Below are 14609 nucleotides of genomic sequence, written 5' to 3'. Positions count from 1 at the left end.
GGGAATAGGATGTTGTAGGAATATTGGTTAAATGTGTTTGATAGCAAAGGAGTGAGATGGGCATTAGGGTTTATAGGCCTCTTTTTCCTGATGTTTTCATTATTTGGGGAGTAACGTAGCTGGGTTTTTGATAGCATTTATTTTAATTTTGTCCCTCTAGCATTTTTTTTCCAGAAATAAATATGACTAAATATGAAATTCACATAGTAATATCTGTCTCTTAGACACAGTGCCGTAACTGGCTGAAGACTGGCAACTGCCTCTATGGAAACACATGTAGATTCGTACATGGCCCTTCACCCCGTGGTAAAGGTTATAGCAGCAATTATAGAAGGTAAATTGAGAACTTTGAATTGTTCCTATGCTATTAGAAGATGGCTATTGTAATTTTTTTTTTTGGCTTTTGTAATTTATCTAGTATAAAATTTGAAATACTGCCATATATTTGGTCAGGTTTTATATTTTGGTGGTAGTCTTATCAGTAGTCAAGATTGACAAGATTATTTTAGTTATTAATTTCAAGATTAATAAAAATGTTTGCTTTAAAATTTATTTGCTCAAAAGTTTGTTTTTATAATATGTGTATGGCTTACTTTCATGCCCTGCTCTCCAGTTGTATATGTTAAAATGCTGTTTAAGATGGCAGAGTTTCATGGATTTGTTTTTAGTGAGGAGAGACTACTTTCAACTCTTGAAATAGTAAAATTTAAATAGAATATAATTTTTGGCTTTTTAAGATGTTCAAAATTCAAAACTTCATTGCAAAAAATAATATAATGCAAGCTTCATAGGTTAAAATACATTAGCCAAATCTCTTATCGCAATATACTGAGGTAGATGAAAGTATGTATTTATATGTGGATAAGTATACTACCTATTTAGAACGTCATTTTGCCTTTAATAAAGGCATGGCTAAATTAGACCTTCCCAATAAAAAATCTTTTACTTTTCTTTCGGCTCCCTCATGATGATTTTGTTATGGTGTTTAAAGATGTCACATACATAAAGATTGTCACAAGAGTTTAAACTTGATTGATAAACAACTAATTTGCCTAGTCTTAAAATTGGATGTGCTGATTGCTTTGACTTCAGCATCAGTATGAAAACCGCACATTAAGCTTTGGAGGTGTGTTTTTTAATTGGGTGAATTTTTGTGTATGTGTACTGAGTTTGAAGTTTAATACAATTTAAAATTCAAACCCTTAACATTAGCTGATGTTCTGTTCACTTAAATGTTGTACATTTTAGTTTACTTGTGATGCTGAATACTGTTTTATTTGTATTTAGATTGTCATCTGTCCTTTCTGTCAATGTGGGAAAATTAATCTTTATAAGTTTAATATGTATAAGTAAATACATATCTCGGGAAACTGTTACAGTAATTTTAATGTCTTGCTTATATTACTGTATTTTTAGTACATGCTTTATTTCATCTTTGACTTTTATTATCAACTTACAGAACTTTTATACAAGTGGTTGTAAGGAAAATGGGCACATAAATTTGTCTAAAATGGAAAAAAGTAGTGTCGTTACTAGATTTAGAATAAAGGATTTCTGTTATAATTTTGCTATTTTGTTCATTTTCCCCGTGATAACTTTCTTTGTATTTGTGTATTTTCCTTTTTTTGTAAGGAAGAAAAATATAGTTCATAATGTGATTCAAAGATGAAAAGAAAAGCATTGTGTTTCAGAAATACTTGTTTAGTCACAAATGATTTAAGTCACTGAGCATTTACTATATGTGGAGAATTCTGTTAGGTACTATTTAGGATAGAAACAAGTTATCATAAACTGTCTTATTATATAAAGGAAACTAGGGTACATAAAATTGACATGTGCACATAATTATAATTTAAAGCATTTAAGTGCTGGTTCTTAATAAGAAATTCCATTTGCCAGTTCAGCTTTAACTGTTAAAATATTTAATATAGATCTATATAATGTGCATGTAAATGTAAATGTTATGAGATCCCTTAAAAAGAATTGACTGAAATTATTTTTTCACTAACCATGTGATTTGTATTAGTGATTGATAAAGGAGTTGATTGGTCAACTATTACTTGAAATAGATGTGAATATTTATATAATTTGTTTATATCTTTTAGAAATATTATACACAGTATTCTTTGGTGGCTAAAGAGGGCCATAGTGTTTCTTAATAATTCTTGCCCTCTTTTAATGGTGCTCTAGGAATATTTTTAAGGCAGTGTGTTTTCTGTCTTTACTTTGTTTTTCTCCTTAGTGATGGTGTGAAAATGATCGAACAGCCATTTATCAAATGGCTAGTATAAATTATGAAGCTTTACCAGTATTGAATATAAATATGTGTATTTTTCCTAAATAAAACCAGTCCATAGCAAAGTATAAAAAGTATAAAATTCAAATCTTACTTGGAATTTTGCAACTGCTTTTTATTCTGAAATAATTTCAAATTTAAGAACAATTAAGAATAACATTAAAAATTCCTGTATTTGCTTTGATTCTTGAGATGCATAAAATATTTTCATAGTTGTTGATGTTGCATCCAACCACATACATGTGTAAATAATATTGTTGTTTCTAGATTAATTTTGCAGTGTTGTGGTTTAAAACTTCACCTTCCTACTGTTTGCTTTCAAATATAACTAGCATATTTGTGTGATTGATAGGAAAAGAAACTGTTAATGACAAATCCTTTCTCTCAGCTCATGTATAGTTACTTATTACTATCACCAGCACCTGCCACCCCATCGAATTTTAATGTATGCCTTTTGATTGGTGTTGGGAGAAAACTTGTTAAGTGGTGCTCATATTTTTAATATATGAATGTTTAAGCTGAAATTTACCTTTCTGAACTTTAGTAGTCATGGATAGTAGAAAAATTAGAGTTTTGTAGGGTTGTTTCTGTAAATATATTCTTATGAAATGTTATATAAATATAGATTTTTGTTTTGTTTGTTTTGTTTTGTTTTTGTTTTTTGGTTTAAAGGTCACCAGAAAGACCTACAGGGGATCTTAGAGAAAGAATGAAGAACAAGCGCCAAGATGTGGACTCTGAGTCCCAGAAACGAAATACAGAGGAGTCATCCTCACCTGTTAGGGTAGGAATGAATTTCCTGAAACAAAGTTAAATTTTAGTAGTGATTTATTATATATGTTCTATTTTAAATATTATCTTATGTGCTAAATGTATGATAAGTGTATATTACATTATAATGTTCTATATGGATAATGTAGTTTAGAGGAAAAAAGTCCTCTGGGAAAATTCATGATTTCACCATTTTAGTTCTTGGTTAAGATGATGGGAACTGGTTGGCAAAGCGCCAGCTGCACTTCATAGGATTTCTGTACCTTGGTGGATATCATGAATATCTAAATGTATTCTTAAGTTTTCAGAATTTAGCCAGCCATCAATTCCTGCCTCCTTCCGAGAAAGACTGTAAAGGCTTGCAGTAGAACACTTTTAAATTAAAACAATGAAGGCAAGGCATGGTGGTGGCAGAAACTGAACTATGATCACAGAATTTAGTGTGAATTTCCTGCCAGTGAAATGAAAAGAGAGCACAGTTTATGATATAGTTTATTGATTAAAAGAAATGATAGATGTTTGTCAGGAATGGAAATTTCCCAGAAGTAAGTATTTTTAAAAGAAATTTATCATGCTCTTGTGTGTACATTTGCAACAAATTTATAGAGATACAGTTGACCCATTTAGAGTGTACACTTGGGTGGTTTTTCATAAAATCGCAAGAGTCCTACATCCATCACCACAGTCAGTTTTAGAACAATTTCATCACCCCAGGAAGAAAACCCCATACCTTTAGTGATCATTTCCCTGGCCCCTCAATTGACCACCAGCCTTCGGCCACCACTGTTCCAGTTAGACTGTCACATAGACGTGCCTGTTCTGGTTATTTCATATTAATAGAGTCATATAGCATGTGGGTTTTTTTTTTGTGACTGGCTTCTTTGACTTAGCATAGTGTTCTCAAGGTTCATGAAAGCGTATGGGATGTAGCCGTATTTCATTCTTTGTTTTTGCCAAACAACATTCCATTGTATTGATATATCACATTCTGTTGATCCATTCATTGGTTGGTGAATATTTGGGTTGTTTCTGCATTTTGGCTCTTATGAATAACGCTGTTACGAACATTGGTATACAGGTTTTTGCGTGGCCATGTGTTTTCATTTCTCTTGAGTTTATGTCTGGGAGTGAGATTGCTGAGTCATATGGTAACTATATTTAACCTTTCAAGGAATTGCTGGGATGTTTTCCAAAGCAGCTGCACCATTTAAAATCCTTAGTGTAGTGTGTGAGATTTCTAATACTCCACATCCTTGCCAACATTTGTTATCCTACTTTTTGATATAGCTGTTTTATTGGTAATGTCATTGTGGTTTTGACTTATATTTCTCTGATTGCTAGTGATGTTGAATATCTTCTTGTGTGCTTATTGGCCATTTGTTTATCTTTGGAAAAATGTTCAGATCCTGTGTCCATTTTTAGATTGGGTTATCTTTTTATTGTTGATTTGTAAGAATTCTTTATGTATTTTGGATCCAAGTCCCTTATATACACAGTTTGCATAAATATTCTTCTATGGGTTGTGTTTTCATGTTCTTGATGGTGTCCTTTAAAACACAAATGTTTTTAATTTGATGAAATCCAATTTATATTTTTGTTGTTACTTCTGCTTTTGGTGTCATATTTAAGAAACTATTGTCTGATTCAAGATCAGAAAGATTTATGCTTGTTTTCTTCAAAGAATCCTAGAGCTTTAGTACTTGCATTTGAATCTTTGACCGATTTTGAGTTAATCTTTAATGGGTTGACCAAAAAGTTCATTCAGGTTTTTCCAGAGGTGTTATGGAAAAACACAAGCTTACTTTTTGGCCAGTCCTTTTTTTATGGTGTGAGAGAAGGGCTCAACCTCATTCTTTTGCATATGGATATCTAGTTGTCTCATTATAGCCTTTTTATGAAAGCTACTGAATTGTTTAAGCAGCAACCTCTTTGATAGTTTTAGAAATATAGAAGCTTTCTTATGGCTGTTTTGATCCTGAAAAAAGAGCTGTGTCACAATTTTATATTGTAGCTTGTAAAAACTTATCTTTGGGGACTTGAATACAGTCTTAAGTATGTAGTTTTCTAATGTCTGATGTGATATGTAAAGCCCTTTTAGAAATCTCACATGGTAGTTCTCAGCTGGTGATATGTATCAAAATTCTTTTGGAGGAGAGATGGTCTCTTTCAAAACACACATGCAGATACTCTACCCTTAATCTACTGAATCAGAATTTCTGGGTAGGAGCTGAACAAGCATGTGTATTACATATGTAAGGGACTTGGATCCAAAATATGTATAATGAAATGTATCAGAATAATGAGTGGACCCCGTGGTTTGCTGGTAAACGTTTGACAACCGCTCAGGAAAAAAAAAAAAATTGTAGGATTTACCAGTTTCTTTGGTGTACATCCTCCTATCATGGTTAGTTTCAACCTACTAAAATGGTATCACTGAGTACAGAGTTGGAAAGTGTAGGAATACACACAAATACACACACATACACACAATAAACCACAAGAGAAAATATACTAAAATATTTAGGAAATGAGTTTTGAATAATTATTGCCTTTGTTTTTAATATTACTTACTTGTTAGTTTAGATGATTTAATTTTTAATTACAGCTTGTGCATTTCCTAAAAATTTAACAGTTGCTTCTTATGAATCAATGTGAGCTGGCGGTAGATTGTACTTAATGTAAAGGGCAGACATCTAGAATTCATATTCTGAACACATTACTTTAGGAATTATTATTTAATGGTACTGTCATTTTTCTTATCTGTAAAATGGAGGTGATATCCATATTATTGTATTACTGTGAAGAAAATATATGTAAATCAAGTAACATGACTGACTATGATGACAGCTTAATAAATGATATGTTCTTGTATAAGAATAGCTCTTTAGCTTCTTCTCTCTAATATAATTTGAGGCTGTTAATAGAAGATGAATGTAGACATTGGAGATTTAGGTTTTTAACAGATACCTAAATGTAAGTAGTTGTTGATTGTAAAAGTTTATATGTTCATATCATTTTAGTAGACAGCAAAGTTGCTATTTTGTTAAGAAATTCAAAGCCTGATTCTCGCTTTTCCTCGGTGAGAAAGCCCTCAAAGACACTGAGCTTCATGCACACCTAAGGGATAAAGTCTCAAGATTCACAAGTAGTCAGGTTTTAGGGAATCCACTATCCAAATTTAGAGAAAACTGTTAATAAGTTAGGATGCCAGGTATTAATTATATTGAGTCACATATCTGGCATGAAAATGGATGTTGATCATTTCTGTGATGCATTCCCTACTGTAACGTGTGACTCTCGATCTTCACATGATGAATGTCTATGGGCAAATCAGATGTAGTTTAGGTGGGGGCAACTATAGCAGATAACATAGCGTAACTAAGATAGCATGTGTGTGGTTTTCCACAAACTAACTGTGATTCCACTGTTTCTGTCACTGGTCTCAACTCCAATGTGTCTGAATTATGAGGTTGATACACCCTGATTTTGTGGAGAGACAAATTCATAGACTCTAATTCTATAGACTATGGTAGTGTTAGAGAGATGAGCAAAGCTCACAATGGAGGGGAAAAAATAACTGCCTGGGGAAGCAGAGTACACTTCAGAGAGAAGTGACATTTGCAATGGGTATTGAAGAATAGATGGAGGGGAGAGGTGAAAGTCTAGGAAGAGGAAGAAAACCAACACAATAACAATACAGGGTTTTAGAGGGCTGCCATGTTTGAGAACCTGTGAAACTGAATTAATGGCATGTGTATGTGAGATGAGGGCTGACGAGATCTATCTTGTTTACCAGCTCACCTCCATACCCTGGAACTAGTAAGGACACTTATTGAATAAATGAAAGGTGATTCTAATGTGTAGCCAGTGTTGAGAACTCCTGATGACCTGAAGTGTAGCTAGTCTAAATTGAGATAAGCTGTAAAGTATAAAAAACACACTGAATTTCAAAGATTTAGTATGAAAAGAAAGTCAAATATCTTGTTAATACTTTCATGTTGGTTGTATGAGCAGTATTTTGGACATATTGGCTGGTCTGGGTGATCTAAACTAAAGTTGATACAGTGGAACTGAATTTAACATGGTGAGAGGCTTATGTGAGTTATAGCAGGTAGGATTTGATGAACAAAAGAATGAGTGGAAGGAAGGTGTTAAGTCTGACTACAGTCTTTCCAAGCCATTAACCAAGATGGAAATGAGAGAAAATTGCTTTCTGGCTATTTTGTACACTCTGCTCATAGCATCATGGACAACTATTTTTTGACACTGTTTTCTGTATTTGCACAGACACTGTTATGCGATTTTAGAACATTTATGAAATAATATGTGTATTCTTATGGTGCTAGAAACTTTCACCCAATCTGTACAGCTTTCCAGATGCCGTAATTGAATTGTGTTTTCTCTAACAGAGATTTGTTATTTTATGTAATTCGAATACAAAGATAAATAGCTTTGAAAGCCAAATTCTGTTACAGAGTCAGGAGGAATATTTGAGCATTTGTTGATGATTAAGATGTGCATTTCTAATGTGAAGTTTTCTATCTCTGGGATCTGTACCTCCCAGAATGTACACAGAATTATCAGTTTTGCTTCACAGCCCCCCACACAGTTCATTCCTGTTCCCCATTCCCATCCCCTCATCACCTAAAAAAATTTCCTCGTTCTTTTTCTGCATCTTGATACATCTGGCTAGATGAGAAAGAAGTTTCACTGACTAAGGAAGAACACAGGACTAGATCTGTTACAAAAAGCTGACTCATATAGTGGAGGACTTTAAGTCACAAAGGGTAATTAAAGTTTTATAACTGTTCTTAAGTAGTCTCTTGGCTTTGCTTTTTATCTTTGCAATAAAGATACCTGCACCAATATGTCACAAGTTATAGTGAGAACATAACTATAACTGCATGTATGTGAAAATTCTTTGGAATTTACATACATGTGAAAATTCTTTGAAAAGAATGAAGCACAGTAAATGTAAAACAGGAAGAGTAGAGAGTCATCAAATTAAAAATTTGAGAAGTGAATCTATAGGATTAAGTAGAATGGGTGAGTAGTGTTGTTTATTTCAAAGGAAAATGTTTAGAAGAGAAGGATAAGGGTATAAGTGGAGATACAGTATAGACCACCTGGAGCCTCTTGATGAAAGTGAAAGAGGAGAGTGAAAAAGTTGGCTTAAAACTCAGCATTCCAAAATCTTTAAGATCATGGCATCTGGTCCCATCACTTCATGGCAAATAGATGGAGAGACAGTGAAGCAGTGAGACACATTATTTTTTGGGGGGCTCCAAAATCACTGCAGATGGTGATTGCAGCCATGAAATAGACTCTTGCTCCTTCAAAGAAAAGTTATGACCAACCTAGACAGCATATTAAAAAGCAGACATTACTTTGCCAACAAAGGTCTGTCTAGTCACAGCTATGGTTCTTCCATTAGTCATGTATGGATGTGAGAGTTGGACTATAAAGAAAGCTGAGCGCCGAAGAATTGATGCTTTTGAGCTGTGGTGTTGGAGAAGACTCTTGAGAGTCCCTTGGACTGCAAGGACATCCAACCAGTCCCTCCTAAAGGAAATTGGTCCTGAATATTCATTGGAAGGACTGATGCTGAAGCTCCAGTACTTTGGGCCACCTGATGCAAAGAACTAACTCATTTGAAAAGACCCTAATGCTGGGAAAGATTGAAGGCAGGAGGAGAAGGGGATGACAAAGGATGAGATGATTGGATGACATCACCAACTCAATGGGCATGAGTTTGAGCAAGCTCCAGGAATTGCTGATGGACAGGGAGGCCTGGCTGCAGTCCATGGGGTCGCAAAGAGTTGGACAATACTGAGCAACTGAACTGAAGACTTTGATAATGTATAGTACAGGAATGATTATGATGATTTTTAAGTGTAGATAAAAATGTTCATTTTATATAAAAAATTAGTATGTTTTTAGTCTTGCATGATCTGCAAATACATTCTTTGGTAGCATTAAAAGGAGTTCGAGTTAGCAAACCTTGGTGTAAAACAACCATTTATTTTGTTCATGAATTCTGTCAGGAAATAAGGAAGGATACAGTAGGCACAATTACCTCTTCCTTTATGTCTAACCTCAGTAAAGTACTAAAATGCTGGAGGTGGGAATCATTTGAAAGTTTCTGTACCCACATGTCTGGCTGTGGATGCTGGCAGTCAGCTGGCATCTTCAGTTTCCATGTGGGCCTCTTTGTATTGGTAGCACAGGGTTTTTCTCTGATGGCTAGAAGAGAGCAAAAATCTGGGTGCTAGGTGTGCTTGTTCCTGCTGGATTGGTGTTTCTTTTAGGCCCTCTCAGCTGACAGAGCAAAGAATAGGTGTGTATACTAACTGATGTATATCCATATATCTGTAAATATTACTAGTAACAGTCTTTATCTGTATTGAGCTAAACATGAGTTCTTATTGATGTCTCTGACTTAATCTAAGACTGCTACTATTCTTATATTCTTTTTTCTCTCTTTTTTTTTTCTCAAATGTTCCTTCCTTAGCTTGGGAGGTCTTGGTATTAGATCCTGAGCTCTTAAAAAGTTTACTGTGAATAATTTGCAAAGAATAAAATGTATTTAAAGTGTACCATTTGAGTCTTGTCAAATGTACACACCAGTATAACCACCACCACAGTCAAGATACAGAGCATTTCCATCAACTCCAGAACCTATCTTCATGTCCTTTTAGAGTTAGTTTCCTCCCAAACCAGGCTCCTGACAACCTCTGATCTCTCATTATGTGGAGTCAGATGTTATATATTCTTATATCTTGGTTCTTTTAGCATAATGCTTTGAAATGCAGCCATGTTGTAGTTTGTGTCAATAGTTTATTCCTTTTATTGTGGACTGGTGTCCTATTATACAGATAAAATAGGACAAATGGATAAACAATCAGAATTTGTTTATCCATTCCCCAGTTGATGGATACTTGGAGTTGTTTTCTAGTTTTTGGCTATTATGAATAAAGCTCCTATTAACATTTGTGTACAGGTCTTTGTGTGGATGTATGTTTTCTGTGGGTAAATACCTAGAAGTGGAATTGCCGAGTCTTATGTTATGTGTACTTTTAGCTTAATAAGAAACTGCCAGATAGTTTTCCCTAATGGTTATTTCATTTTACATCTCAGCCCGCAGTGTATGGGAGTTTCAGTTGCTCTACATTTTGGCCAACACTTGATATTGTTCTACTGGGTATCTAGTGGTTATGCATTTCTCTGTGTTTAGTGATGTTGAGCATCTTTTCATGTGTTTATTGCCTATTTTTTTGTGAAGTGTCTGTTTACATCTTTTGCTTATAAGTTGTGCTGTTTGTCTTATTACAGATTTATGGTTCTTATGTATTCTGAATGTCACCAGTCCTGTGGAAGATATGAAAGTGAAAATGAAGTCGCTCACTTGTGTCCGACTCTTTGCAACCCCATGGACTGTAGCCTACCAGGCTCCCCTGTCCATTGGATTTTCCAGGCAATAGTACTGGAGTGGACTGCCATTTCCTTCTCCAGGGGATCTTCCCAACCCAGGGACTGAACCCGGGTCTTCCACATTGTAGACAGACGCTTTACTGTCTGAGCCACCAGGGAAGTCCATGGAAGATACATGTATTGCAAATATATTTTCCTGGTGTGTGTGTGTGTGTGTATATGTGCACTCATTTGTGTCTGACTCTTTGCCTGACACCACCGCCAGGCTCCTCAGTCCATGGGATTTTCCAGGCAAGAATACTGGAGCAGGTTGCTGTGTCTTTCTCCAGGGGATCTTTCTTACTCAGGGATGGAACTCGCGTCTCTTGTGTCTTCTGCCTTAGCAGGCAGGTTCTTTCCCAGCTGAGCAACCAAGGGCGCTGTTTCCCAGTATTGTGACTTGCTTTTTCACTTTCTTGGTCATGTCTTTTAAGATATGTTTTAATTTTGATGAAGTCCAATTATTACTATATCCTGCCTTATATTGACACAGCTTCAGTAGTCCTTGATAGTTTCTTTGTTTCTGTTAAGATGTCCGCAGCTGATTTTGTGTATTTTATACCCTCTATTCAGTCAGCCATTTTCCGCTATAGTCCAGGTTCTTTTATTGGGAGATGGTATTTCAGGACCACTTGGAAACCACTAACTTAGTCATTTTTTAGGGACTTTTCATTGTATTTCAACTGGGAAGTACAAAAGTACAAGTAGTTTTTTAAAGTACTCTTTAAAAACATGCAAACAAGCATGAATTCAAATAATTCAAATTTAGAATTGAAAGGCTTTTACCTAATTCTTTGATTTTTATTGTTGTATCACTTCTGTGCTGAAAATTTTAGTCCCTGTTGACATTCAGTTGCATTATCTTACTTTTTAATAGTTCCAGAATAATTAACAATAGTATTACTAATAATATGGTTACTTAGAACAGTTTAAGATCTTTGTAGTTCTTAGACTATAACCCATGAGGGAAATATCTGTGAAATTGATGTTAGGGATGCTGTGCTTAGTCACTCAGTAGTGTCTGACTCTCTGCGACCCATGGACTGTAGGCCTGACAAGGCTTCTCTGCCCATGGGGATTTTTCTGGCAAGAATTCTGGAGTGGGTTGCCATGCCCTCCTCTAGGGGATCTTCCCAACTCAGGTATCCAACCCAGGTCTTTTGCATTACAGGTGGATTCTTTACCATCTGAGTCACCAGGAAAGCCCAAGAATACTGGTGTGAGTAGCCTATCCCTTCTCCAGGGGATCTTCCTGCCCCAGGAGTTTGTTAGGGATAGATAGTCAGATTATTGTATTTTTTTAAATTAATTTTTATTAATTTACAGTGTGTTTCTGCTGTACAGCAAAGTGCACCTTATTGTATTTTAAGCCACTTGAGCAGTCTGTGTGGTTAAACCACAAATATGATGTGGTTGAGTTGATTGATTACTTTTTGATTCTAGTTTTAGGGTTTTTTAAAATTTTGCTTGTTAAATATGTAGAACATTTCCATGGTTTCAAAGTTATAAGACTGATTCCTACTGCTCTAATGAGGACCTCATGGTTTCACAGTTAAATCTACAGAATGGGTTACATTCAGAAAAGTCCAGCTTTTATCTTCTTGACCTCTCTACTTTTTTCTCTATCGATAACCTAGAAACTAAATGATTGGATTATCCTGCCACTTAAATATACCAACATATGTACACACACATATACCTGACTATTTGCAGGTGACATGGTAGTATATATAGAAAACCCTAAAGATCCATCAGAAAGGTGTTAGAACTAATAAATGAATTCAGCAAAGTTGCAGGATGTGAATACAGAAATCTGTAGCATTTCTATACACTAATAATGATCTATTAGAGAAATTAAAAACCTATTTACAGCTGGATCACAAAGATTAAAATACACAGAAATAAATTTAACCAGGGAAGTAAAAGATCTGTACACTGAAAACTGTTAAGACATTGATGAAAGGAATTGAAGGCAACACAAATGGAAAGATATACTGTACTCATGGATTGGAAGAATTAATATTCTTAAAATATCTGTGCTATCCAGAGCAACCCACAGATTTGTTGATTCTTTCTACATAGACAGTCATGTCATCTGTGAACAAAGACATGTATTTTTTCCTTCTCAATCTGTATACTTTTTTCTTTTATTGCATTAACTGCTGCTGCTATTGCTGCTAAGTCGCTTCAGTCGTGTCCGACTCTGTGCGACCCCATAGACAGCAGCCCACCAGGCTCCCCCATCCCTGGGATTCTCCAGGCAAGAACACTGGAGTGGGTTGCCATTTCCTTCTCCAATGCATGAAAGCTAGGACTTCCATTATGATGATGAAAAGGAATGGTGAGAGAAACAGCCTTTTGTTCCTTAATATCCTCTTGTTAGCAATCCTATTGGAAGAAAACTTCTCACCATTAAATATAATGGTAACTGTAGGTTCTGTATAGATGTTCTTTATCAAGTTGAAGAAGTTCCCTTTTTAGTTTGCTAAGAATTTTTAATCACAAATGTGAGTGTTGCATTTTGTCAAATAATTTTTCTGTGTTTATTGATATGATCATGTCATCTTTTCTTTCTTTTTAGTCTGTTAATGTTACAATTACCTTGATTGATTTTTGAATGTTGAACCACCTTTGCATATCTGGTATAAATCTCACTTTGTTGTGGTATAGAAGGCAATGGCACCCCACTGCAGTACTCTTGCCTGGAAAATCCATGGACGGAGGAGCCTGGTGGGCTGCAGTCCATGGGGTCGCTGAGGGTCGGACACGACTGAGCGACTTCACTTTCACTTTTCACTTTCATGCATTGGAGAAGGAAATGGCAACCCACTCCAGTGTTCTTGCCTGGAGAATCCCAGGGACTGGGGAGCCTGGTGGGCTGCCGTCTATGGGGTCTCACAGACTCGGACACGACTGAAGTGACTTAGCACCATAATTATTTCTATATGTTGTTGGATTTCTTTTGCTTATATTTTGCTAATATGTTTAGGGTTTTTGCATTGATGTCCGTGAGAAATAATTGTGTGGGTTTTTTTGTTGTTGTTATGTTGTCATCTGGTTTTGGTATCAAATACTTAGATACTAATGCTGGCCTTAGAATAATTCAGAAAGTATTCCCTCTGCTTCTGTCTTCTGGAAGAAATTGTAGAGAATTGGTATAATTTCTTTCTTAAATGCTTGATGGAATTCACGCATGAACCCATATGGGCTTGGTGCTTTAGGTTTTGAAAGATTATTTTTTATTAACTCAGTTTCTTTAATAGATATAATTCTATTCAGATTGTTTATGCTTGACGTGTGTGTTTTGGCAGATTGTCTTTCAAGTAATTAGTCCATTTCATCTAGGTTATCAAATTTGTGGGCATAGTATTGTTTATAGTATTGCTTTATTCTTTAAATATCCTTGGACTCTGTATTGATGTCTCTTTTGTTTCTGATGTTGGTAATTTTTTTCTTCTTTTTTTCTTAGCTTGTGTAAAAACTTGATCTTTTCAAAGAACTGATTTTGATTTTGTTGATTTTTTTCTTTCCTATTGATGTCCTGTTTTCAGCTTCATTGATTTTTCCTCTACTTGTTATTTTTCTTCTGCTTTAGATTTCAGTTGCTCTTTTTATAGTTTTCTAAGGTAGAAACTTAGATTATTGGTTTTAGAACTTTCTTCATTTCTACTATATGAATTCAGTGCTATAAATGTCTCTCGAAACAGTTTTCACTTCACCCCACAAATTCAGAGAAATTGAATTGTATTTTCATTTAGTTTAAAATATTTTGAATTTTCTCTTGAGATTTCTTCTTTGACCCATGTGTTAAGTAGAAGTGTTTTGTTTAATCTCCACATATTTTGGGATTATCCAGCCATCTTTCTGTTACTGATTTTAAGTTTAATTCCATTGTGGTTTGAGATTAGACATTATATGATTTTTATTCTCTTAAAAGTTTGTTTTATGGTCCAGAATGTGGCCCACGTTGGTGAGTATTCTTTGTGAGCTTGAGAAGAGTGTGTATTCTACTTAAGCTGCTTTACAGTGTTGTTTTAGTTTCTGCTGTACAGCAAAGTGAATTAGCTGTATG

At 35.0% G+C, this 14609-nt stretch overlaps 1 protein-coding gene across 2 annotated transcripts in view; it reads left to right on the top strand.

Moving 5' to 3' along the window:
* The window catches only part of ZC3H13 (zinc finger CCCH-type containing 13), a 106510-nt gene that overhangs the window by 6011 nt on the left and 85890 nt on the right, over window positions 1–14609 (top strand). For both annotated transcript variants that reach the window (XM_068984266.1, XM_068984265.1), the window contains exons 3-4: window positions 225–334; window positions 2969–3080. In XM_068984266.1, coding sequence (XP_068840367.1) covers window positions 225–334; window positions 2969–3080 — 222 coding nt within the window. The remainder of the gene's footprint in view (window positions 1–224; window positions 335–2968; window positions 3081–14609) is intronic.

The sequence above is a fragment of the Capricornis sumatraensis genome, chromosome 12 (assembly GCF_032405125.1).
Source record: "Capricornis sumatraensis isolate serow.1 chromosome 12, serow.2, whole genome shotgun sequence".
Taxonomy (NCBI): domain Eukaryota; kingdom Metazoa; phylum Chordata; class Mammalia; order Artiodactyla; family Bovidae; genus Capricornis; species Capricornis sumatraensis.
This window is presented reverse-complemented; position numbering and strand designations above follow the sequence as displayed.